The sequence below is a fragment of the Ornithorhynchus anatinus genome, chromosome 2 (assembly GCF_004115215.2).
Source record: "Ornithorhynchus anatinus isolate Pmale09 chromosome 2, mOrnAna1.pri.v4, whole genome shotgun sequence".
Taxonomy (NCBI): domain Eukaryota; kingdom Metazoa; phylum Chordata; class Mammalia; order Monotremata; family Ornithorhynchidae; genus Ornithorhynchus; species Ornithorhynchus anatinus.
In genome coordinates, this window is record NC_041729.1 from 38,490,866 (window position 1) to 38,516,655 (window position 25,790).

Here is a 25,790-nt window from a genome sequence, read left to right on the forward strand (position 1 = left end):
CTGCCCAACAACGGGCTCACAGTCTAAATGGGGGAGACAGACATCAAAACAAAACAGAACAAAACAAAACTCTGGCATGCGCTGTGCATTCATTCATTCATTCATTCAATTTTATATATATTAAGCGCTTACTACATGTAAAGCACTGTATTAAGCACTTGGGCAAGTACAGTGCAACAATAAACAGTGATATTCCCTGCGCACATGAGCTCACAGTCTAGAAGGGGTGACACACATCGATACGAATAAAATTATAGATATATACATAAGTGCTGTGCGGCTGGGGGTGGGGGGAAGAGCAAAGGGAGCAAGTCAGGGTGACACAGAAGGGAGTGGGGGATGAGGAAAGGTGGGAGTTAGCCTGGGAAGGCCTCTTGGAGGAGGTGTGCCCAGGGAAGCAGCATGGCATAGAGGATAGAATACGGGTCTGACAGTCAGAAGGTTATGGGTTCTAAATCCAGCTCCACCACTGGTCTGCTGTGTGACCTAGGGTAAATCACTTAACTTCTCTGTGCCTGTCACCTCATCTGAAAACTGAGACTGTGAGCCCCACATGGGACAGGGACTGTGTCCAAACCGGTTTGCTTGTAACCACCCCAGCGCTTAGTACAGTGCCTGGCACATAGTAAGCACTTAACAAATACCACAATTATTAATAGGGCTTTTAAGGGGGGGGGGGGGCAGAGTAATTGTCTGTTGGATTTAAGGAGGGAGGGCATTCCAGGCCAGAGGCAGGACGTGGGCCAGGGGTCGGCAGCGAGACAGGCGAAACTGAGGCACAGTGAGAAGGTTAGCACTAGAGGAAAGAAGTATGTGGGCGAGATTGTAGAAGGAGAGAAGCGAGGTGAGGTAGAAGGGAGCAAGGTGATGGAGAGCTTTAAAGCCAATGGAGAGCGGGTTTTGTTTGATATGGAGATGGATGGGCAACCACTGGAGGTTTTTGAGCAAGAGGCGGTGACAAGTCCTGAATGTTTTTGTAGAAAGATGATCTGGGCAGTGGAATGAAATTTGGACTGGAATAGAGAGAGACAGGAGGTTGGCTGGTCAGCATGGGGGCTGATGCAGTAATTTAGGCAGGATGGAATGAGTGATTGTATTAATGTTGTAGCAGTTTGGATAGAGAGGACAGTATGTTTTTTAGAGATGTTGTGAAGGTGGGACCAAACAGGATTTGTTGACAGATTGAATATGTGGATTGAATGAGACAGAGGAATCAAGGATAATGCCAAGATTATGGGTCTGTGAGACGAGAAGGATGGTGGTGCCGTCTAAAGTGACGGGAAAGTCAGGGAGAGGAGGGGTTTGGATGGGAAGATAGGGAGCTCCATTTTGGACATGTAGGCACTCAATAAAAATGACTGATTGATTGCAAGATGCTGGCTGTTGCTGCTTATGTCCTTTTTTCATTGCCTGTTGCTCCACCTGCTCTCTCTCCCCTGTCCTGTCAGCAGCTGTGCAGAAGCCATGACACTGCAGAGCACTAGCGTCCTCCAACCTTGGATTCCTTAACTGCACCTTTTCCATTGTGGGCACTAAAGCTACTGTAACACGGAATAACTTGAGCCGCAATTCTAAGGTAGAGCTTTGACATCATGCAAGAGAACAAGGTAGTCTTGGCAGTTTTGGAAAGGCATAATGAACTTGCAGAACACGACATGATAGCACACTTACGCTTCCGCAGGTGAAGGGAAGGGTTATCATTAATAGTATTCTGTGGTTGTCTCCTCTGTGCAGAGAACACTGTACTAGGTGCTTGGGAACGTCTAATAAAAGTAGGAGGCAATCCCTGCCCTCAAGAAGCTTACACGCCAATGGGCATGAATGTACATTTTGACGATGCACTACATTTTACTCAAATATTGTCCTATTTTTATTTCTAGTTGGTTTTGTGTGGCAAGATGAAAGTGCTCTGCCTGAATGATTGAAGGCAAATTCATGAGAAAGCAGTGGGGAGAAGGAAGGGCGATATCAGGGTTGTCACAATAAACCAGCGAGTTTGTGTGAACTGGATCTTGCCTGGCAGCTGGTCCTAGCTTGGGAAGGGGAGGAGGAGGTGGGGCTCACAGAAGTCAATAAAAATGGGGTTACCCAGAACTCAGCAATGACTCCAATCAACTGGTTGCAATTACATGAAATGTTCAAATAAAAAGAGGCACAAGTGAATGAAGCAACTTTCTATTGCTGAGAACATTCTGAGAACAGTCTGTTCTCTTTTTTTTATGGGATTTGTTTGTGGGGTGTTCGCTTACTATGTGTCAGGCACTGCTCTAAACACTGGGGTACATATGAGCTGATCAGGTTGGACACAGTCCCTGTCCCACATGGGGCTCATAGTCCAAGCAGAAGAGACAACAGGTAATAATAATAATAATAACGATGGCATTTGTTAAGCGCTTACTATGTGCCAAACAGTGATCTAGGTAATGAATCCCCATTTCACAGTTGGGGAAACTAAAGCACAGAGAAGTTAAGTGACTTGTCCAAGGGCACCCAGCAAGAAATTGGCAGAGCCCGGATTATAATCCAGGTCCCCTCACTCCCCTGCCTATGCTCTTTCCACTAGCCCATGCTGCTTCCTTACTTCAGATTTAAATATTTTATGAGATCCATTCCGGACACTTTTCTTAAGCTTTTATTACTCTGGTGAATTGAGTTGATTTTTCTTTACTTAAATCCCATGAATTGGAAAAAATTCTAAATTTTTCTATTCACTTCACTTGTGCAGCATGGCACTGTGGATAGAGCATAGGCCTGGGAGTCAGAAGGTCAGAGGTTCTAATCCCTGCTCCTCCACTTATCTGCTGTGTGACTTTAGGCAAGTAGCTTCACTTCTCTGTGCCTCAGTTACCTCTTCTGTAAAATGGGTTTTGAGATTGTGAGTCCGACATGGGACAAGAACCGTGTCCAACCCGATTTGCTTATATCGACCCCAGCGCTTAGAATAGGGCCTGGCACGTAGTAAGTGCTTAACAAATACTATAATTATTATTATCATTACTAACTTCCTAAGGTAACATCTTTTTGCTGTAGTAGGCAACTGAAATGATTTGTTGAAATCTAGGACTGTTCTATATTTGGGGAATGAGCGGACACCTTAAGATTAAACAAACAGTAGGGACAATTTCTCCTTACTTCTTAGTTACTGCACACTAGAGCTTCTGAGACGTCTGTTGCTATCTCTACCTCTCTCCAAAAACAGGTAAATTTTGCAAGCTCTTGCATTCCATTTATTTGGTATGAGTTTTTGGACACAAACAGTCACGTGTCAGCATGGAACACAAGACTCACCTCCTTGTAAAGTGTACTCGGTCACTGCTCTGCTGAATACTCCCAACCCAGCCCCATTATAAGCTGCCACTTGGATTTCATACTGGGTCCAGATGATCAAGTCTTTCACCAGGCAGTAGTTAATTTCTGGGCTGGTGATATTCCTGTGCTGGTACTCCCCGGGTAAGCCTGCCAGGCGATACCTACAGATAGAAGAGAAAAAAAATTGCAAATACAGCAAATGAGAATTAATTACAGGAAACACCTGAAACTCGAAAGACTCTCAATTCTAGAGGAGCAGCAGCCCGACTCCTATTGCAGAATTAAACCGAGATGAAAATAAAATGTTTTAAAAGCCATCAAAACTCCTGCTTAAACCTGATTAGGTTTCATCCTGCTTGACTGATAAAGTATTTATAATCTGAGCTCGATGAGATTACACATTTGGGGCTAAACAAACTAATATTTTATCCTGTTTTATGGTTGCAGAAATAAATATAGCCTTTTAAATATGACCTGTCTTGTAAACGGCATGACAGCCTGCAAAAAATTTCCGGGCAGGATTGTTATCGGGGTGATAATGTAAATCTATCTGAGAAAGGTTTTCCTCCTGTGGCTTGCACCTGAGAAGGAAGAAGCACCGAACCTCTCATCAGTCTCCCAGTCCTTAATTAGTCCTTAATTAGTCTTTGCCCCACAGATGACAAGATTGAAGATTGTAAGGTCCTTTTCAAATGCAAAGAACAGCAAAACAATTGACTGAGAGAATGATGCATATTAGTAACGGAAATTGTTGTTGGGGTACTGTGTGTCAAGCACTGTTCTAAGCACTGGGGTAAGGCACAAGATAATCGGGTAGGACAGAATCCCCGTCTCACATGGGACTCACAGTCTAATCAGGGTAGGAAACGTCTGTTTATTGTTGTATAGTACTCTCCCAAGCATTTAGTACAGTGCTCTGCACATAATAAGAACTCAATATATATGATTGAAAGAATGAATGAGGGAGAACAGGTATTTAATCCCCATTTTACAGATGAGGGAACTGAGGGGTAGAGAAGTTACGTGACTTGCTCAAGGCCATTCAGCAGGCAAGTGGCAGAGTCAGAATTAGAACTCAGATCCTCTGATTATCAGGCTTCACTCTTTCCATTAGGCCATGCTGCTTCTTCACAGCAACATGTTAACAGAGTTAATTTCACTTTCAAAAGCACCTAGCTTGCTCCAAGTGGAGGCGGATGAAATGGAACAAAACTGGAAGGGTTTTCTTATGACAGAACTGTATGAATTAGCAACACCGTGATGAAAGAGCTTCCGGAAAAAATTAGAAACAGAGGTGAACAAGCACAAGGTGAAGGAGTGGGGAAATGGTAGTGGAATATTTTCCTGTAGTTGCAATAGAAAATGGGGGCTCATTTGGGATTTTTGTTAAAGCCCTTTTTGTTAAAGGTCATTTTCACTCTGTGAGAAATGCCTGAAAGAAAAAAATAATAATTATAAAGGGCAAACAGCACTTGAATGGCAAGAAGATGCAATGAGCCTGTTTGTGCCTTGGAGGAAACAAGCTGTACAGTGAATGCTTATAATATGCTAATCACGACAGCAGAAATGAGGAGGCCAAATAAAAGTATGACTTGCAAATGAAGTATTATTATTCTGTGACTGCTCAAAACGGAATTTTTTTCATCTGATTTGTTGACGAATATTTCCGCTTTATATTTCCTCTACTTTGTTGATACCATTAGTGTGCTATTTCTTCAACTAGCCAAGGGTTCATCTAGATGAGCCAAGCAAGCACAGCTTTTCAGAGAAATTGTAAGCCCACTTGCAATACAGTGATCGCTCAATTATTCAGGGTAATGTTGGAAATCCTTCACGCGGAGTACCTAAAACCGCAGATAATCAATACAACATGTCGATTAGGCACCAAATCATTACACTTATTAAAATATTCCAGGTCAGTTGTACGTAGTGGAGAAGTGATTTCAAAAGCTGCGCAGCAGAGCCGAAACAACTGCAACGGTCACATATTATCAATTTAACAGGTAGGAGAAATCTTCTTTTAGACAATTCTGTGGGTGAGGTGGGGCTAGGATAGTCTGGAAAAGTGCCCATAGGGTTCAGGCTGTTGAATGACTGTGCAAGACTTGGGAATTATTGTGGGTGACTGATGAATTAAAGTTTCTCTTAGCTTGCCTGCTCTCCGGTAGCTGAACCAATAAATAGTGAAATGGCCTACAGGAGAGAGGAGTAAGCTCTCTGTGGAATGGATCGCATCTACTAACTCTGCTGCATTGTACTTTCTCAAGTGCTTAGTAGACTGCTCTGCACACAAAGAGCACTCAATAATTACCTTGGATTGATAGGTAATTCCTCAATGGGATAATCCAGGCTATGAATAACAGAGAGGGGGAAAGAATAGGGAAACAAGTAGAATTAAAGAGAAAATAACAGATAAACAAATGCGCTGGCTTTAAGCACTCACTACTGCTTAAACTCTGGAGGAGCTTATTATGCGAATTCAGAGTCTTAAAACTGTGACTATTCAATTTGGCTCCTCTCAAGGTCACACCTGGAGAATTCCCAGTACTCTATCAGTCTCGACTACAGGAGGGAGAGTCAGGCAGAGGCATTTGCATTACTAGTTTAAGCAGTGGCTAGCAAGTTGAAGGCAATCTGCTACAAGTCAAAACTCACCTGTGCTGGGCCGCAGCGGCATGGAAGAGAATCAAGGGCAAAGACTCAAGTCTACTGTGTGGAAGGAGGTAACGGTAAACCACTTCCATATTTTTACTAAGAGAACTCCATGGATTCACTACCAGAACGACTGCAGATGGAAGTTGGGCATTCTGGGAGAGACGTGTCTATGGCGTCGCTCTGGGTCGAAGACGACTCGACGGCATAAGACAATTCAATTTGCAAAGAGAACCCTACCCTTATAATGCATGTCTCTTTCTGGACAAGCACTCTGTTTCTAGGGAGGATTATAAAACTTTGGTTTCGTTCTGGGAGTTCCTAGAAGCTCAGGCTAGAGGAGCCACATGGTTGCTCCCAGTTCATCATTTCAGAGTGCTCTTTGTAGCTCGTCAAAGTGCCAAATCATCTTTAGCCTTGGTCTCTCTTTGGTCAACCCTATTTGTGTTCTTTGGTCAGTTGCTTAGGGTGTTATTGTAATATTAGCGGGGTAGTTTAACAGGTCACAATATCTGAAGTGACAAGATAATTTCATTTGTACTGGTGGGATGCTGCCCAGGAGACATTAACCAAAGCAGGATGATCTTTTACTAGGAGATAGAGAGTAGCACATTTCTAAATGGGCATAACTCTTACTGCCTCTCTTAAGGATAGATTATTCCATTAGGATAAAATTTTTAATGACTGAATAGGAAGTCCCCACACTTTTTAGACTGTGAGCCCATTGTGGGCAGGGATGACCTCTATTTGACACTGAATTGTACTTCCCAAGTGCTTAGTACAGTGCTCTGCACACAGTAAGAGCTCAGTAAAAATGACTGAATGAATGAACCAGAGAAATAGCATGGTCTCATATACAGAACATGGGCCTGGGAGACAGAAGGACCTGAGTTCTAATTCCTGCTCTAAGTTACCTTGGGCAAGCCTATAAATTTCTCTGTTACTCAGTTATGTCATATGTAAAATGGAGATTAAGACTGGAAGCCCCAAGTGGGGTGTCCAACCTGATCGTCTTGTATCTATCCCAGTGCTTAGTACAGTGCCTAGCACATAATAGCACATAGAGAAGCAGCGTGGCTCAGTGGAAAGAGCATGGGCTTGGGAGTCAGAGGTTGTGGGTTCTAATCCTGGCTCTGTCACTTGTCAGCACTGTGACTTTGGGCAAATCTCATAACTTCTCTGTGCCTCAGTTACCTCATCTGTAAAATGGGGCTAAAGACTGTGAGCCCCATGTGGGACAACCTGATTACTTTGTATCTCCCCCAGCATTTAGAACAGTGCTTGGCACAGAGTAAGTGCTTAACAAATGCTATCCTACATAGTAAGTGCTAAACGATTATCATTAAAACAAATGAACCAACAAAAAACCTATTGATTTTCATTTTATTCTCTGGGCATACTGTTCCTCTAGCTCAGGAATAAATTCTGCTAGTACCTTCTTTATAACTGTTCTAGGTGATAAAAACAGACTGTATCCCAGAACCCAACTCTGCTGACATCACCACCATCACTACCATCATCGGTATTTATTGAGCACTTACTGTGTGCAGAGCAGTGTATTAAGAATAATAATAATAATAACGTTGGTATTTGTTAAGTGCTTACTATGTGCAGAGCACTGTTCTAAGCTCTGGAGTAGATACAGGGTAATCAGGTTGTCCCATGTGAGGCTCACAGTCTTAATCCCCATTTTACAGATGAGGTAACTGAGGCACAGAGAAGTTAAGTGACTTGCCCACAGTCACACAGCTGACAAGTGGCAGATCTGGGATTCAAACCCATGACCTCTGACTCCCAAGCCCAAGCTCTTTCCAATGAGCCACGCTGCTTCTCTAAGAACTTGGGAAAATTCTTGGGAAAATACAACAGAGTTGGCAGACATTCATTTATTCAGTCGTACTTATTGAGTGCTCACTATGTGCAGAGCACTGTACTAAGTGCTTATGTTGCCTGCCCACTACAAGCCTACAGTCAAGAGGGAAGATGGACAAATATAAATGAATAATTTATAGCTATGTTCATGCGTGCTGTGATGTCAGAGGGCAGGATACTCCGAGCCAATGAGTGGGCCATTCTGTGGGGAGAAGTGTTCGGGCCAGGGAGCTGTGGGGGAGAATCAGAACCCGGACCCAAGTGGGCCCTTCCTCCTCCCTCTCCCACTCGTCCTCCTCCCACTCCCACCCTTATAAATGATTTTAGTCACTCACGTCCGCGTCCATTTGCATTGGTCCCTTCTAGGACGCTGGAGGACTTGACACCTCAGTGGCTACTTGATCTACTGACGTCATGTGGGACAGGAGGGGACGGCATTAGGGGTGCCCTCAGGGCTCCTGGGCTGTTTAGGTCCATAGCAGTTCTGGCCACACAGCCCCTCCCGTGCACCCTCTCTGTCACATCAACCCTGTCCCCACCCCAGGACCCAATCTCACTCTGCCCTCTCCTCCTCCAGCCTCTGACCTATACTAATCCCTGCCTGTCCCACTTGGGGGCATAGGAAGATACCATCCCTACCTCCATGAAGCCTGCAAAATGACAGGGAATGAGGAACACCAATTGGTGAATCCACCATCAATTGAGAGACTAATTGAGTGCTGTAATAAGTGCTTGGGAGAGGACAATAGAATTAGCAGACCTGATCTCTGTCCTCAAGGAGATTGTAATCTGTTTGGATTGACTGAGCACCTACCGTGTGCAGAGAGCTGTACTAAGCACTTGGGAGAGGTCAATAGAGTTAGTAGACATGGTCCCTGCCCTCAAAGAAGTTATCATCTAGCAGAGGTGACACACTAAAATAAACTCCAGGTAGAAGGGTGGAGAAAAGGATGGATCTGGATGCCAAGCTCTGAGTCGAAGGCTGCGGTGACACTTAAAAGGGAGTTGATGTCCACTTTGGAGTCTGCCAGTGGCTGTTCTGGTGACCCCCGCCCCCCCTTTGCTAGCCTACAATTATTCCACTTCTTTCTCCTGCTCAACTCCACCTGCGTGGTAGAGAGAAGCACTTGGAAAGACCTAAAATGGTGGCATGTGTCCCCATAGCTGCAGCCACATTGTTACATGCTACGGAAGTGGGTAGTAGATTCCAAACCAACTTCCCCCGAATGTCTCTGGAGTTAGTTAAACCACGTGCTCTTACCAAACCTGGATCCATACCCAAAAGGTACCCCTTTCAAATGGGGAGGGACAGAGGTTATAAGATTCCATAAATGAGAGGTCAATGTAATGGCCCCCTACTTACAGGTGTATTTGTTCCACCTCAGATACCCGAGTTTTGGTAAAAAAGGAAGAGTTACATAAAGTTTGAAGTTCATCTAAAATCTTAAGAGCATTAGATGGCTTCTTAAACTTCTGCTGGCTGCTCCTACCACTTGGATACTTACCTGTTTGATCACAGACCCCTTACCTGAGGTTGTATCCATGGAGAATCCCGTTGTGTTCAGTTTCAGGGGGCGGTTGCCACTGGACCATGATGGACTGATTCGTGCGTCCACTGGCCACTATATTTTTTGGAGGAGCACTGGGGGGCTCCTCGGGCAACATCAATCTGAGCAGACAAAAATGGGTGGGGGGAAGCGACATCGAGGCTTAGAACAAAGGGCATACATTTTCATTTTACAATTTCATGGTGCGTGATCCACCACTGTTTACTAAAGTTAGATGACAGAAAAAAAAACTAAAGCTGATCAGCTGAGCCGCTAGGCATGGAATAGTTACAACAAATCAACATAATAGAAAATCAGTTAAGCAAGCAACAAGGAAGACAGATGGGGTAACCTTATTCTCTCTGAATAACCCATGTTACCTCAGCCCTTTAAAAAGGATTACAAGCCTGAATGAGCTTGAGCTCAGGTCCAGAATCTGTGACTTGTTCCAAATTGTTTCCTTCAGCTCTTTCAATATTTTTCAAATCAAACTCCTACATTTTGAAAAAGCCATTTAGATCAACTAGTCTGTCTTTTATGCTTTAGTTTCCAGGGAGGGTGCATTGGAAACCTGATGAAGTCACCTTTCTCTGCCATGACTGAATGAACTTCAAAAGTTGCCCTTGAGTGGTGAGAGAAGTGCTAGGACCATTCTGGAGCTAGGTAGCTTTTGTGGTTTCAGAAGCAATTGTTTCCTTTCACAAATAAAACCCTTCTAGTTGTTTGCTTTGTAAATACTGGAATACCTGTGGCCACGCTTCCTAAAATGGTATGGAGAAGCAGCGAGGCTCTGTGGAAAGAGCATGGGCTTTGGAGTCTGAGGTCATGGGTTCGAATCCCAGCTCTGCTCCTTGTCAGCTGTGTGACTGTGGGCAAGTCACTTAACTTCTCTGTGCCTCAGTTCCCTCATCTGGAAAATGGGGATTAAGACTGTGAGCCCCACGTGGGACAACCTGATTCCCCTGTGTCTACCCCAGCGCTTAGAACAGTGCTCTGCACATAGTAAGCGCTTAACAAATACCAACATTGTTATTATAATTATTACTCAAAGAAGTCAGTTAGCTGGCTTTTAATTTTATGCTGTCAGCAAGACTTTGCAACAAGGAGGTGCTTATGCACATGCCAGAGTCTCCTATCATGAATTTCACTCTTAAAACAACTGAGCTCCATCTCCCATCCAGTACTCCAGAGAGCAAAATGATACATCCTCAGAAAAAGGAGGGGTGAAATAGCCTATGTGTCTGTTTATTGTTGTACAATACTCTCCCAACTGCTTAGCACAGTGCCCTACACCCAGTAAGTGCTCAATAAATGACTGAGTGAATGAACCTATCGCCTACTCTTCTTTGCTTTTTAAGTGAAGTTTTTTCATTTTATAAAACTTGACTATTTTCAACCATAATCATAATAAAATATTGGCATTAATAACTTTTTCCCCATTACAATTTTATCGCCTTTCTCCCTCCTTCCACGATCCCTGCTTTTTCATGATACCATCACCACTTTCACACTTTCCTTTGAAAACCTTTTTACTTGATCTCCTCCACAACAAATAGATTCCCAATCCATTTGTTTATTTCCCAATTTATTTTTTCCAGTTTTTTGTTCCCAAAATACCTCTCTGGGTGGCGATGGCCTGCACCTTTGTCTGTTCCATTACTCTCCAGCAAGCCTGCTTCTTGGAGAGCAGGATAAGAAGACACCAAATGACAGCCCAGTGGCTTTTCTGAGAGTAGAACTTTGAGTGCCTGCAAATTGCTACATCTTCATTACCACATGAGTAACAGCTTGGTGTAGTGGATACAGCACGGGCCTAGGAGACAGAAGGTCACGGGTTCTAATCCCGGCTCTGCCATTTGTCTACTCTGTAATCTCGGGCAAGTCACTTTGATTCTCTAGGCCTCTGTTATCTCATCTGTAAAATGGAAACTGAGCTGTGAACCCCACATGGGACCAGCCTGATTTGCTTGTATCCATCCCAGTGCAGTGTCCAGCACATAGGAAGCATTTACCAAATACCTAATTACTATTATTATTATCCTCAAACTGAATGAGCCATTCTTAGTGGGTGCTTTGCAAGGTCCCCACAAGATCTCCTTGCCAGGGGTATATGAGGGAAGACAAGTTTTGGCTCCCCACTAAATTTCACTAGCCTTCCGTAAAACAACTGGTAATTTTTACAAGAACCAGAATCGAGCTCATTTCTGAGAAAATGGCCACTGGGCACATATTTCTTTCTTTCTACATTTTTTCCCCTCTCCATTCTTGAGGAAACTGTTTCTTGTGGATTTATCTGTATCTGATTTTTCAAATCAAAATGATTTCTAGAAATATTATCACCTCCAGATTGTAGCTTGAAATTTTAGAGGGATTATCTTTTACTATACCTGCTTGTTTCCATGCTGTACTGACCCTTTCCCACCTGGTTAACAGCACACACTCTAAACTGGTAAGTGCGGGCTGGAGTCAGATCACTGATGGTCACACTCATCGTCTTGGGATCAATATTAGACAAGTGCACCTTCCACGGAGAGTCTAGTGGAGGAAATGAATAAAAATAAAACTTCTCATAAACAAGCATTTGAAATATATAGCCACATACATTTTTTTCTCAGCAGCCCAGAAATGCTTTCAAGGAAATTAATTTTTTTTTTTAAAATAACCTCCTTTGGAAGGTAACGGGAAAAGCTTTCCTGTAGACCTCCATGGTTAGGTAGATTGCACATTTGTCCCTTAGAAAGGGATGCTGCACATGTCGACGCATAATAAATAAAAACTATATTCATTAACATTTTAATAAAAGAGGAAATGAGCATGATAAAGACAGATGGGCTATATATTTCACAACCCATCTGTTTGGCAATCCATTATACCACCACACCCATGAATGGTTTTGGCTGAATGAAATTCATAGCTAGTTTGGAATATCTTTTCATCCAGCTTACAAGCAGGTGTGGAAGACTGTATTTGTCAGCCAAATCAGCTCAGCCCTTGCAAATTTCAAAGGCTTCTCCTGGGAGTTCCACATCTATTTTCAATCAGTCAATTGTATTTATCGAGGGTTTACAGTTGGTAAGACATGATCTCTGTCCTCAAAGAGCTTACAGTCTAGAGGGGGAAAGAGACATTACAACAACTTACTGAAAGGGGAAATAGTAGAGTGTAAGGATTTGTATAAGCGTTGTATGATAGAGAGTGGGATGAATATCAAGTGCTTAAGAAATACAGATCCAAGTGCTTAGGTGTTGCAGAAGGGAATACAGGCAGAGGAATTGCTTGTTGGGGCTTAGTCAGGGCAGGCCTCTCGGAGGAGACGTGATTTTAGGAGGGCTTTGAAAGTGGGGAGGGCGGTGGTCTGTCTGATATGAGCGGGGAGGGAGTTCCAGGTCAAAGGGATGACATGAGCAAATGGTCGGCAGTGAGAAAGGAGAGATCAAGATACATTGAGTAGGTTGGCGTTAGATGAGCAAAGAGTACAGACTGCGTTGTGGTAGGAAATCAGTGAGGTAAGGTAGGAAGGGGAGAACTGATTGAATGATTTAAAGTCAATAGTCAGGAGTTTCTGTTTGTTGCAGAGGTGGATAAGCAACCATGTACAACTTGAAAGTGAGATTGAAATTTCAAATGCAAAATTTCACACAGATCAAATCACTAATTGCTTTCTTGCTAAGTTGAATTTTTTATGATGATAGTATGCTCCCTTGAGACCCAAGGTCAGTTGTGCTATCTCTCTCTCTCTATATATATATATGTTGCATCTTTTAGTTAATCCTCAGGTATTTATTTTGATAGCTATTTTCTGGAATATATGAAGTGAGGACCCTGAAAAAGTCAGAAAACACAAACCTGTTCTTTTCTCACCCTACCTGACTGCTAGTTACCTTGGTTAGAATTCCATTTATGGCTTTAGATAAACAACAAGCAGATACAGGCTAAAGTATAAAGAAAAAAAAAGAATGAAAAAGGAGGCCCAGAACAAGGAACAGGGGTTGATTTAATCAGCTGCCTAAAGCAACTTAATTAGGTAAAGGATAACACAGATACTAACAAGAACACCTTGTATCCCTATAGGTTCTAATCATCACTGGTCTGTTTACCAGAGAGATTCAGTTTCCTTTGTTTATCGCTAGTGTAAGCATCACTTGAGAGTGCTAAACCCAAACAGTCCGATCTAGTGAGCAGTTTGATTCAAAAATCAGGCCTATTAATCTCCTCTGCACCTTAGGCTCTGCTCTGTTCTTATGTTGCATCAGTAGAATACTTTATTTATTCTTTTTCCTCTCCTCCTGGAAGATAAAAGATCTGGCAGGAAGAGGGATTAAACTGAAAACTAATACAAATGAACCCTATTCATCTCCTGGGCACTCTGATTTGTACAGAAGAGTGGTTTGGTAAGTCTTTGCTTGTTCATAGAGTGCTGGATTCACTGAGTTTGCCGAGTACTTTCAAAATTTAAATATCACGTCTCCTGACAATCAATGAACAGCCCCCACCCCCTCGAAGGACAGTTCCTCCACGGTTTACACAAGAATCACTCAAGATACGTACCTTAAGATGGAGAATGCGGAAGAACTGTTGGTAAAGTACCAATCAATTAAAATTTCTACGCTTCCTTCCGTTACCTGGAGATTACTGTTGCTTGCCTGATCTAGAAAGTCCCCAGGAATTTACTGGGTACCAAAAGACTGACCACGTCAAGCTATTAACTAGGCTTCTGTTGTTCTTGGAAAAAACTGCTAATCATGAATCGTCCTGTGATTCATCTATTGTAATTGCTGTTGGTGGAGAAGTGTCTGCTTACTTATCTCCTCACTAGCCCAGTTATCTTTTCCACAGAAAGGAAGTCTTACTTTATTTTCAATTTAAGATGCTTGAGGCCAAAAAAGGGATGACCAACTCAAGACTGTTTTGAATTTTTTTAAAACTATTCTGTCTAGACTGCATTCCCTTAAGAAATGTTTCTGTAAGTGCTATGGAAGAGGAGACTCACAAGAGGCCTACTAAATAGAGATTTATCCTGGTTTTCACATATGGGAGACTCTGGTATGCCTCCCTCCACTCGCCTCTTTTATTCTCCCATGGATAAACCCGGTAGCTCAGTCAATCAATCAATCATTAGTATTTATTGAGTGCTTACTTAGAGCACAGTATTAGACACTTGGAAGAGTACCACAGAGGTAATGATCCCTGCCTTCAAGGGACTTAACATCTATCAAGAGAGATGGACACTAAAATAAATTACAGGTGAGGGGAAGGTGAAGTGGGACAACCAGAGGCCCATAGCCTACTTAAAAAAGCATTCTTCTGACAGAACCCAAACTGTTTTACTAGGGGGAGGGGAGAGGAACGGGGTCTTCCAGATTAGGGATGACCTAGGGCTGGACCATGCTATCTGGGGCCACTCCAGACTGAAAGGAGACCGAATTACACTTAAAATCAGCTTTCTCCACTCCTGAGATCAGACTGATGAGAATTCTTGGTGCGAATCTGAAAGCCATGCTGACCTCTAACCCGTTAAAAACGTGCCTATTTGTCATATAACTCTGTGTTACAACTTCCTCCATTAGCAACAACTTCATCCATGGTCCCAAGTGATGGAGTGATTAGATGAAGCAGCGTGGCCTACTGGAAAGAGCATGGGCCTGGGAGTCAGAGGATCTGGGTTCTAATGCCGACTCTGCAGCTTACCTGCTGTGGGACCTTGGACAAGTCACTTAATTTCTCTCTGCCTCAGTTCCCTCATCTGCAAAATGGGGATTCAAAACCTGATCTCCCCCATACTTAGACTGGGAGCCCCATGTGGGACCTGGTTATCTTGTATCTACCTCAGAGCTTAGTACAGTGCTTGGCATATAATAATGATGGGATTTGTTAAGTGCTTACTGTATGTCAAGCACTGTTCTAAACACGGGGGTAGATACAGGCTAATCAGGTTGGACACAGTCCCTGTCCCAAATGGGGTTCAGAATTTTAATCCCCATTTTACAGATGAAGGAACTGAGGCACAGAGAGCTGAAGTAACTTGCCCAAGGTCACACAGGAGAAAAGGGACAGAGCCAGGATTAGAACCCAGGTCCTTCCGACTCCCAGGCCCATGCTCTCTCCACTAGGCCATGCTGCCTTAACAAATAACAATAATAATGATGATGGTATTTGTTAAGTGCTTACTATGTACCAAGCACTGTTCTAAGCACTGGGGTAGCTACAAGGTAATCAGGTTGTTCCATGTGGGGCTCAGAGTCAATCTCCATTTTGCAGATGAGGTAACTGAGGCACAGAGAAGTTAAGTGACTTGCCCAAAGTCACACAGCTGACAAGTGGCGGAGCCAGGATTAGAACCCATGACCTCTGACTCCCAAGCCTGTGCTCTTTCCACTAAGTCATGCTGCTTACCACAATTATATAATTACATAGTGCCTTTTCAAGGCCTTGTACTCATCCCTCATGTCTCAATAGTTTTACCAATGAAATTGAGGTGGCTCCCAAGGGACCTCTCCCCTTCCTCAACTTGAACTATCCTCTCCATTCACCTTCACCTCCTTTCCCGCTACTTCTACTCCACTTGCATTTCAGCCCCTAAACCCTCTCAACCCCCCACTTCTCTCCTTTCTCATTGTTCTTCTCAATTTCTTTCTATACACTGGTTCCTTTCCATCACCTTTAAACAATGAATAATGAAGTCCATTACGGGCTAGGCAAATGATCCATCCAGCTCAATATTCTCTAGAAAGACTTTTAATAGCTACCTGCATTTAACTTCAGCTCCTGACAATGGATTTCACGATCTCTACTAGCTTGCCCTCTTCTCTCCACTACACCTCAGCGCATGCCTTCAATTTTTCCCATGTGAAATTCCTGATCATTCTCTTCACTCTAACTGCCCCACACCAGTACCACCTCTCATCTGCCTGCAACATTCTCCCCTCTCCATTTCATAAAATCGGAACTCTCTGCTCAAAATCTACTTCCTTCTTGAATCAACTCTCGATAGCCTAGTCACACTATTCACCACATTCAATAGGTTCAGAATGTGCCTGGGTTTAGGTGCAAATACACACACATTAATTTACGTTGGGTTTTGGTTGTCCTTAAATTTCAGAGGTCGTGCTGCTGATGCTATTTCCATTGCCAAACTTTTCATTATTAGAAGGACTTATGCTTGGCTTCAGCTGAACCATCTTACATCCCTGTAGCCTAGTAGCACTCGGACTGAGGCAGCTGGCAAGAGTTAGGATGGGCCAAAGCCAGAAAACAGGATTCTCTATATGCCCTCTTAGTAAGAGACAGCTGCTGGGCCTATGCCTGGCCTCTTGAGAAGTGAGGCAATCGCATCCATTTGCCAAACCAAATGAGGTCATCTATAAGATTGTCCAAGGTTTTCCATCATGGGTCGCAAGTTGGTTTTATTTCACTTCTGAGCAGTATCAGATTTTTCAAAGAGGAAATGTAAATGATGGGGGATTTTAAGTATTTGGAGAGTATCTATACAGAAAAAGTACCAATCAATCATTGGCTTTATTGAACACTTATTGTGTGTGCAGAAAACTATACTAAGGATTTGGGAGAGTACAAAACTACAGTGTTTGTAGACACCACTGCTGCCCACAGGAGCCATTGGTCTAAAGGGGGAATAGAAATTAAATTACATATAGTAGAAATGGCAGAGTATAAGGATATGTACATAAATTCTGTGAGTGGGCACCGAAGTGCTTAAGGGGTACAGATCCAAGTGCAGATGGGACACAGAATTGGGGGGAATGAGGGCTGGGTCTTTGAAAGTGGGGAGAGTGGTGGCCTGTCAGACATGAAGGGAATGGGAGTTCCAGATCAGAGGTTCAGTGGTGGGATAGATGAGATCAAGGTACAGTGAGTAGGTTGGCATTAGAGGAGCGAAGCTTGTAGGTTGTGTAATAGTAGGTGGCTTAGTGGGAAGAGCACAGGCTTGGGAGTCAGAAGTTGTGGGTTCTATTCCCGGCTCCACCACTTGTCATCTGTGTGACTTTGGGCAAGTCACTTAACTTCTCTGTGGCTCAGTTACCTCATCTGTAAAATAGGGATTAAGACTGTAAGCCCCTCTTGGGACAACCTGATTACCTTGTATCTATCCAGTAACCCACTGTTTAGAACAGTGCTTTGCACAAAGTAAGCACTTAACAAATACCATCATAATTATTATTAGAAAGGGGAGAGCTGACTGAGTACTTAAAGCTGATGGAAAGAAGCTTCTGTTTGATGGGAAGTGGATAACCAATCACTGGAGGCTTTGAGGAGTGAGGAGATGTGGACTGAACTTTTTTTTACTCTATTTTTTGGTTGTTGTTAGAAAAATGATCGGAGCAGTAGAGTGAAGTAAGGACTGGACTGGGGAGAAACAAGTAGCAGAGAAGTCAGTGAGAAAGCTGATGAAGTAGTCAAGTCAGAATATAAGTGCTTGGATCAACATGATAGCAGTTCGGGTGGAGAGGAAGGAGTGGGTTCTGGAGACGCTGAGAAGGTAGAACTGACTGGATTTGGTGACATGGACCGTGCAGGCTGAATGAGAGATGAGTCGAAGGTAATGCCAAGCTTACTGGCTTGTGAGACAGGGAGGATGGTGGTGTTCTCTACTGTAATGGGAAAGTCTCGGGGAAGACAGGGTTTAGGTGAGAAGATACAGAGTTTGGTTTTAGACATGTTAAGTTTGAGGTGATGACGGGATATCCAAGTTGAGATGTTGTGAGGAAAGGAGGAAATGTGAGACTGCAGAGAAGGAGAGAGGTCAGGGCTGGAGAGGTAGATTTGGGAATTTTTTGCAGAAGGATGATAGTTGAAGCCACAGGAGTAAATGAGATCTCCAAGGGAGTAAGTTTAGTTGGAGACTAGAAGGGGATCCAGAAGAGAGCCTTGAGACTAAATTCCTAGCCCTTAACAAGAAGAGAAGCAGTGTGGCCAAGTGGAAAAAGCATGAGCATGGGAGTCAGAGGACCTGGATTTTAATATCACCTTTTCTCTTGCCCGTTATGTGACCTTGGGTAAGTCACTTAACTTCTCAGTGTCTTAGTTTCCTCATCTGTATAATTGGGATTCAATACCTATTCTCCCTCCCCATTAGACTGTGAGTTCTGTGTGGGACAGGGACTGTGCCTGACATGATTCTCTTGAATCTAACCTAGTGTTCAGTACAGTGCTTTTCACTACAATTAAGTGCTTAACAAATGCCAATATTATATTATTATTGAAGGCTTAGCTGAGATCCAACTTGACTACTGCAGACATTCTCTCACCTTAAAGTTGTGAAGAATTTACTGAAAAGGTGACCATTTCTTTATTTCCCTTTCCAGTTTCTTTTCCTACCAAATAAACTCCTGCTTAGTTTTGTTTAAATTGGATATGTCAAACCCTGTCTTAGAGGAGTGAAGCACCAGGTCTCCTGGGGTTTGGAAGTTACAGGTATATTGGATCTTGGCATATTTGTGCTTTCTGAAGCCATGCTATATAGTGTTTTACTGGAACCTGGCTCCAGCCTTGTCAAAGACGCTTAGCTCTCTTGCCTAAGACACTTAGCTCTCTTGCCTTTCACAAATGTGATTCCTTTAGCCATGACCCCTTACCACTTCAGTGAGCTCCTACAGCTAAAAATACCCTCTTGTGCTTCTATACAACCTGGCCTCCTTCCCAAAGTCAGTTTTCTTCCTGGCCCTGTAACATCTTCATCTCCCTCCTCAGTTTCTTCTGAAGATCCCTGAGATCTGCTCTCTCCCTGACTCTTCCGTCTCTCCTTGAAGGGGCAGCAGGATGGACACTGATTGGTTAGAAGCAGGTATTTCTGTTAACCAAGCAATATCCACGCTGGGTTAAGTCCATTTGAAATGAGCAGCAAGGAGGATTCAATCTACCCTAAGGAATAAGGTTCAATTACCAGAACCAAAAGACAAAGGAACAGGAAAGAAAATATTCCTTAGCAACTGTTCAGAAAACACCTGTAAAAGAATCGGAAAAGGAAGGCAACATTAGAGCAATCTGAAGTATCCAGAAAAAAATCTCTATCATTTTGACAAGGTAAATGGCACAAGACCAATCGGTGTTTAACTACATCATAGCAAATGGAGATCAAGATGCTTAACAGCCCAGCATGAAAAATCCATGCAAATACAAGTAAATCAGTCCAAAGAGGGGTTGTTTCAGATTATTGATAGGTTTCATATGAGAAAAGGCACCTGTGGCACAAAGTGAAAAGCATGAGCAAAACAGCCCAGAAAACATAATAGAAATAAGATAGAGTTAGTATTACAAGCAACCTACTGTGTTAACAGGAAAAATCACACATTACCTCCATTCAGAAGTATTAGGAGGGATATATGGAAGAAGCACTGAGACTAGCAGCACAAGAAAAATCTGTATTTTTTTCCTCTGAAATAAATCAATCCCTCCTCAGAAGGTCAGATGAACACACTAACAAAACTCAAGGAAAATAACAATGCAAAATTAAACACAATAGAAATGCAGTCTATGAAAACTAAATCTGTATTACATCAGCACAATCACCATTCAGAACTTCCTTTAGGGACTAGTAAGGCTAAAATCCACTTTGGAAACCCTTTCAAAGTGGGATGCTATGGAAATGCATGGGGCAATCTAGATCCCGTCACGAGACAAGGTGACTTTGCAGAAATAAAACCGTGTGGTGACAACTGGATAAAGCTAATTTGGAGGTTGACAGTCAAAGGTGGAATCTGACTAAGCTAGAACAGAATATTTAGGTTATAACATCACTGAGGGCATGGAACGTGTCTACCGACTCTGTTAAATTGTTATATTGTACTCTCCCAAGTGCTAGGTACAGCGCTCTGCTACTCTCCCAAGTGCTAGGTACAGCGCTCTGCACACAGGAAGCTCTCAATAAATATGATTGATTCTCTGCATTCAGTAAACACTTCCAAAATGCCATGGACTGAGACCGTACATTTTCCAATAAACTACACTACTCTGGGAGGCAGTAGTGTCGGGTCCCAGCCGGAGACAATTTAAAAATATCTACTCCAATCTACCTTGCTGGGATGCCAACAGGAAAAATGAGCACTTTTTAAATGAAAGTTATCTATATAAATACACAGTGCTATCACTGATATATAATACCTTAGAGTGGTTCTTCATCCCAAATTTATAATGAATGAAAATAACTGATTTTCATTGTAGTTCCTTATGAAATTATCCCCTCAGAGATCAGATTTAGGAATAACTGTTGGGTCATGATATCTCCACACAGCTAAAGCATCTGGTGAATACTCTGATTACTGCTACTGCTTTCTCCAACGTCCTTACTGTGCAGTTATATTACACTTTGTCCAACCTTTTCAGCCTTCTTTCATTCATTCATATCTGTTGAGCACTAACTGTGTGCAAAGCACTGTACGAAGCACTTGGAAGAGTACAGTATAACAACCCACAGTGCGCTCACAGTCTAGAGACGAGCTCACGGTCTAGTTTTTTCAACCAAAACCTTTTCCTGGAGCTGCCAACAACAAATTGGACTAAGCGTGGCTCAGTGGAAAGAGAGCGGGCTTAGGAGTCAGAGGTCACGGGTTCTAATCTCGGCTCCGCCGCTTGTCAGCTGTGTGACCTTGGGCAAGTCGCTTAACTTCTCTGTGCCTCAGTTATCTCATCTGTCAAATGGGGATTAAAACTGTGAGCCCCACGTGGGACAACCTGATCACCTTGTATCCCTCAGCGCTTAGAACAGTGCTTTGCACATAGTAAGCGCTTAACAAATACCACAATTTATTTTTTTATCTTTTCCCTTCCCCTGCCCCATATCTGGTGGAGAGTCTAATGAGCAGTAAGATGGACAAAAGGCAAAAGCAGAGAGAATTAAAGGCATGACCTAAATTACAAACTGTAAAATAAGCCCCTAATATGTAATGAAAAATGATGACATATGATTGGACTTCAACCTGGAGACTGCTTTATTGAAAGGTGCACTTGTTTTAGTGGAAAGAGCCCGGGCTTAGGAGTCAGAGGTCGTGGGTTCTCATCCCGGCTCTGCCACTTGTCTGCCGTGTGACCTTGGGCAAGTCACTTCACTTCTCTGTGCCTCAGTAACCTCATCTGTAAAAACGGGGATTAAAAAATGGGAGTCCCACCTGGGGCAATCTGATTACCATGTATCTACTCCAGTGCTTAGAACAGTGCTCAGCACATATTAAGCGCTTAACACATACCAACAAATACCAACATTTTTAGCAAGAGGAAATGTATGTTTGGACCTGGTTTGCAACATATAAGGAAAGGCTGATATTGAGGACTCCTGTGGCACAGGGCTACTTTCTGAGGAAGTCCCTGTTTTTTCCAGGAATGAGGATGAGAAACCTAAGGAATTATATCTCATGCATCTGTTGTACTTCCTCAATTCTTAGCAAAGCACATCATGTTTCCTGCGTTCTTCCCATTACTACTACTTCTAGTTCTTCAGGACTGGGAAGCAGCATGGTATAGTGGAAAGAGCAAGGGTCTGGGAGCCTGAGGCCCTGGGTTCTAATCCCAGCTCCACTACTTACCTGCTGTATGACCTTGGGCAAGACATTTCATTTCTCTGTGCCTTAGTTCCCTCATCTGCAAAATAGAGATTCAATACCCATTCTCCCCGCTACTTAGACTGTAAGCCCCATGTAGGCCCTGACTATCTTGCATCTACCCCAGGGCTTAGTACAGTGCTTAGCAAATAGTAAGCATTTAAAAAAATAACGGTATTTCTTTAGCACTTACTGCGTGTCAAGCACTGCACTCAGTACTGAGGTGGATACAATCAAATTGGGTTGGACACAGTTCCTGTCCCACATGGGTTCACAGTCTCAATCCCCATTTTACAGATGAGGTAACTGAGGCACAAAGAAGTGAAGTGACTTGCCCAAGGTCACCCAACAGACATGTGGTAAAGCTAGGATAAGAACCCATGACCTTCTGACTCCCAGGCCTGTGCTCTATTCATTAAGCCATGGCAATTACTAATTATTATCATTAAGACTTCCTGACATCTCCCTATCTTTATTCTCGCTCTCTCTTTTATACTTGAGCCCTCGGTGACTCTTCCCCAGTCCCTTTCCTTGGGCCCACTGCTCCATTTCATCTTTTCTTAACCAAGAGTCAGTTTATAACTCGGAGACCTGCAAGGATATCAATGCCAAATCAATTGTCCTGGGTCGGCAGGCAAAGTCGAAGGTTAGGACTTTAAAAGAACAAAAAGAAACTGGATCATCTTTCAGGATGGCAATTTTTACTCTACTTACTGTTCTCAGACAGTTCCACGATGTAATAAAGAAGAGGACTGTTTCCATCGAAGGGTCGCACCCAGGAGAGAATCACAGTGCGACTATGAGAAGAATTCAGGCTGGCCATAAGGTTTTGAGGTGAATGAGGCAGTTCACTTGTGAAATAAATGAGAGGAAGAAAATGGTAAAAAAACCCATATCAAAATCAATGAATTTTTCTTTTCTCAAGAAATTTATACCCTCTAAGCTTAGACTTGGAAATGAACTCAGCATTCTGCAAAAGCCTCTAAAATGCCCTCTCTCCAATCTATATATAACTTTATGTTCTTCTAAAATTATAATTTATATTCAAATTCCAAAGTTTGGCACAAATTGCTAGTGTCACTGTTTCTTAATGCCAGAAAAAGCCAATTTTCCAACAGGATTCTTTAATTGAGACAACTTGGTCAATAACTTTCTTTTTTTTTACTACTAGGTTCTGGAAATGAAACAGTAAAACCCTTGGGAGAAATTATTTCGCAGAGATTTTTTCATACTTAGGTAAGCATAGGATTCTGACACTAACCATATAAAATTACTATTCAGGATTACAATATGCATTCCTAGGCAACGGAATGACTTGACTTATTGACAAATGTGTTGCTATAATGTGTGGGGTGATTCTTTTCTCTTAGATACAGGGAGGTCATTCTGGAGTCATGCATGTAGAGAATATAGTGAAAATACTTGCTGGAGCCCAAATGGAGTGGGAAAAAGCAAATCCAAACTGTTATAAAACTGGAATGCAATTAAAATTAGCAATCTTCTGGAATATTTGTTACTTCTGGATATATATAATGCTTTCTTTGGATTTTTGATGTGTTTGAAATCCAAATCATTTAGTTTTGGTTACCTACAAATCAACAATCTCTAAAATCAGAGCCAGGGCATAACCTACTTTTTTAGCCTTTATTTTTCATAAATCTGGGCTTTGCTAATTATCATGTTCATTGTTCTGGATTGATGCCCTTTTATACTATGGTTCCTAGGCAGTGACGGTGAAAAGAGAACAACCTCCACAACTAATAATAACCCAGTTTTTTATTCTTTCTCAGACATTAGTTACAGTTGACCCACCTCAGTCTGAGCAAAAACCATAATTACACTTATTACTTAATGTTTCAAATGTACTCCTTACTTTCTGAAATTTATTAGGCTACTTCAGAATTTAGGCTATCAAGCGCAAAAATCTTCAATCCACAAGCACACACAATTTTTAAACAAATGATTGCAATAGACATTGTAAAGAATTAGTTCAATATAAATCATAGTTCAAATCCACATCTTTGTTTCCCTTTCACTGTACAGTAATCTTCATGGTTCAGAAGTTATTCATTCATTCACTCAATCATATTTATTGAGTATTAACTGTATGCAGAGCACTGCACTAAGCACTGGGGAAGTACAATTCAGCAAAAAATAGAGACAATCCCTGCCCTCAATGGGCTCACAGTCTAGAAGCGGGGGAGGCAGACATTAAAACAAGTATATTGATTGAGTGCAACAGGAGACCACGACATGATACAAATCCTCAGGTTACTACTTCTCCTGTATTCTGTTTTCAGAAATGATTCTACCAAAAAACTGTTTTAAGACTGGCCCAAACTGGAGAAAGAACAAACTGACTTCAGTAACAATTGAACCTGAAGAAACCTAAGCCCCCAAATATATCAGCCTGGAAACCCAATAAACCCAACTGATGGAGCGCTTCCCATAAATTTTTCAACTCTGTAGTGTCATAAAAACTAATCTGTAAGAGTCACATGGGGAAAATATAAGGGGTACCAATAAGTAGGCTCTGGCACAGATTGGGAGATATTTTCAGTTCCTGAGACATAGTGGATAGCTTTTACTTGATTTAATTTCAAGTTTTTTTCTTAAACGTGAAGGCTACTGAGGAAATAAATAGGCAATCCCTTAGTTACAAATAGAAAGTCTTCCTATGGAAGATGGAGCCCAAAGACAAGAGCAATAATTGACCCACTTAGAATTTAGTTTTTAGAGACAAAGAAAATGATCTCTAAAATAGACGAAATAGTAATCTTAGTAAACAAAAAAGATAATATTAGAAAACAGTTCCAGAGAGACATTGATGGGGTTGAAAATGATTAATGATTATTTTACCTCCATCATAAATATTTCTGTTAATACACAGACATCTGGGTCCCTAACTGAAGAATTCCTTCAATTATGGCTTCGAGGTTGTGCAGAAATGGAGAGATTTTTATTTCAGATAGGTAGGAATAGTTTATTTTAGCCTCTGGGATGTTAAGGAAGGGAAGGTGAGCTTACAGTGTTTTCCAAGATTAAGTTATTAAGTCGAAGTCTTTTGTTTGGAAGAGGCCTTCATATACTTCATTATTGTTATCATCATCATCAATGGTAGTATGTATTGAGCACTTACTGTGTGCAGAGCACTGTTCTAAGTGCTTGGGAGAGTATAATACAACAGACTTAGACACAGCTCATACCCACAAACAACCAATTTTCAGTCTAGAGGGGACGGTATCCTTGGATCTCTTTCCTTTCGTCTCCTAACTCTGCATATGTTTTAAGGCTTGATCTCCATAAACTGTTATAGACTCTTTGGTAAGACTTGTTATTATATTCCCAAAGAGCTTCAGGGTGTTGATATTTTTGTTGTTTCGTTACGAGTAGTTTTTAATCTGAGTGACTTTCCTAAGAAAGAGTTTTGATGATGCTTCTTGCCATAGCCACAATCCTGATGGCCATCTGATAGAAACTGTTTTGGAGAAATACCAGTTCACTGGTCACATCACTATCTATGGCTGGGATTTCTCCATCAACACTGTCATCATTATCTCCAGGATTTACCGTATGCAGATCTCTGTTCTAGGCACATGGAAGCATTCAATGAAAGTACAAGACAAACTCCCTGCCCTCAAGAAGCTGACAGTCTAATGGGAGATACAGGCAGACGCAGGATACAGATAAAATGGGAATAAAAGAGAAACAGATACAACTGGAAAAAAAACAAATATAAGCAAAATGAAATAAGTGAAATATTTAAACCGATGCACACAAGTACTTAGGAGGTGGGGATTAGTTGATTCGGCCCCCATGCAGACTATCACAGTCTCCTTGAAGATAGAAGAGAAGAGGACAG

General features: G+C 42.2%; 1 protein-coding gene across 3 annotated transcripts in view; it reads right to left on the reverse strand.

Moving 5' to 3' along the window:
* The window catches only part of SDK1 (sidekick cell adhesion molecule 1), a 739,495-nt gene that overhangs the window by 199,093 nt on the left and 514,612 nt on the right, over positions 1-25,790 (reverse strand). For all 3 annotated transcript variants that reach the window (XM_029057499.2, XM_029057498.2, XM_029057500.2), the window contains 4 exons: positions 22,643-22,779; positions 11,768-11,915; positions 9,362-9,502; positions 3,289-3,470 (listed from right to left, as the gene is read on the reverse strand). In XM_029057499.2, the coding sequence (XP_028913332.1) occupies positions 3,289-3,470; positions 9,362-9,502; positions 11,768-11,915; positions 22,643-22,779 (608 nt within the window). The remainder of the gene's footprint in view (positions 1-3,288; positions 3,471-9,361; positions 9,503-11,767; positions 11,916-22,642; positions 22,780-25,790) is intronic.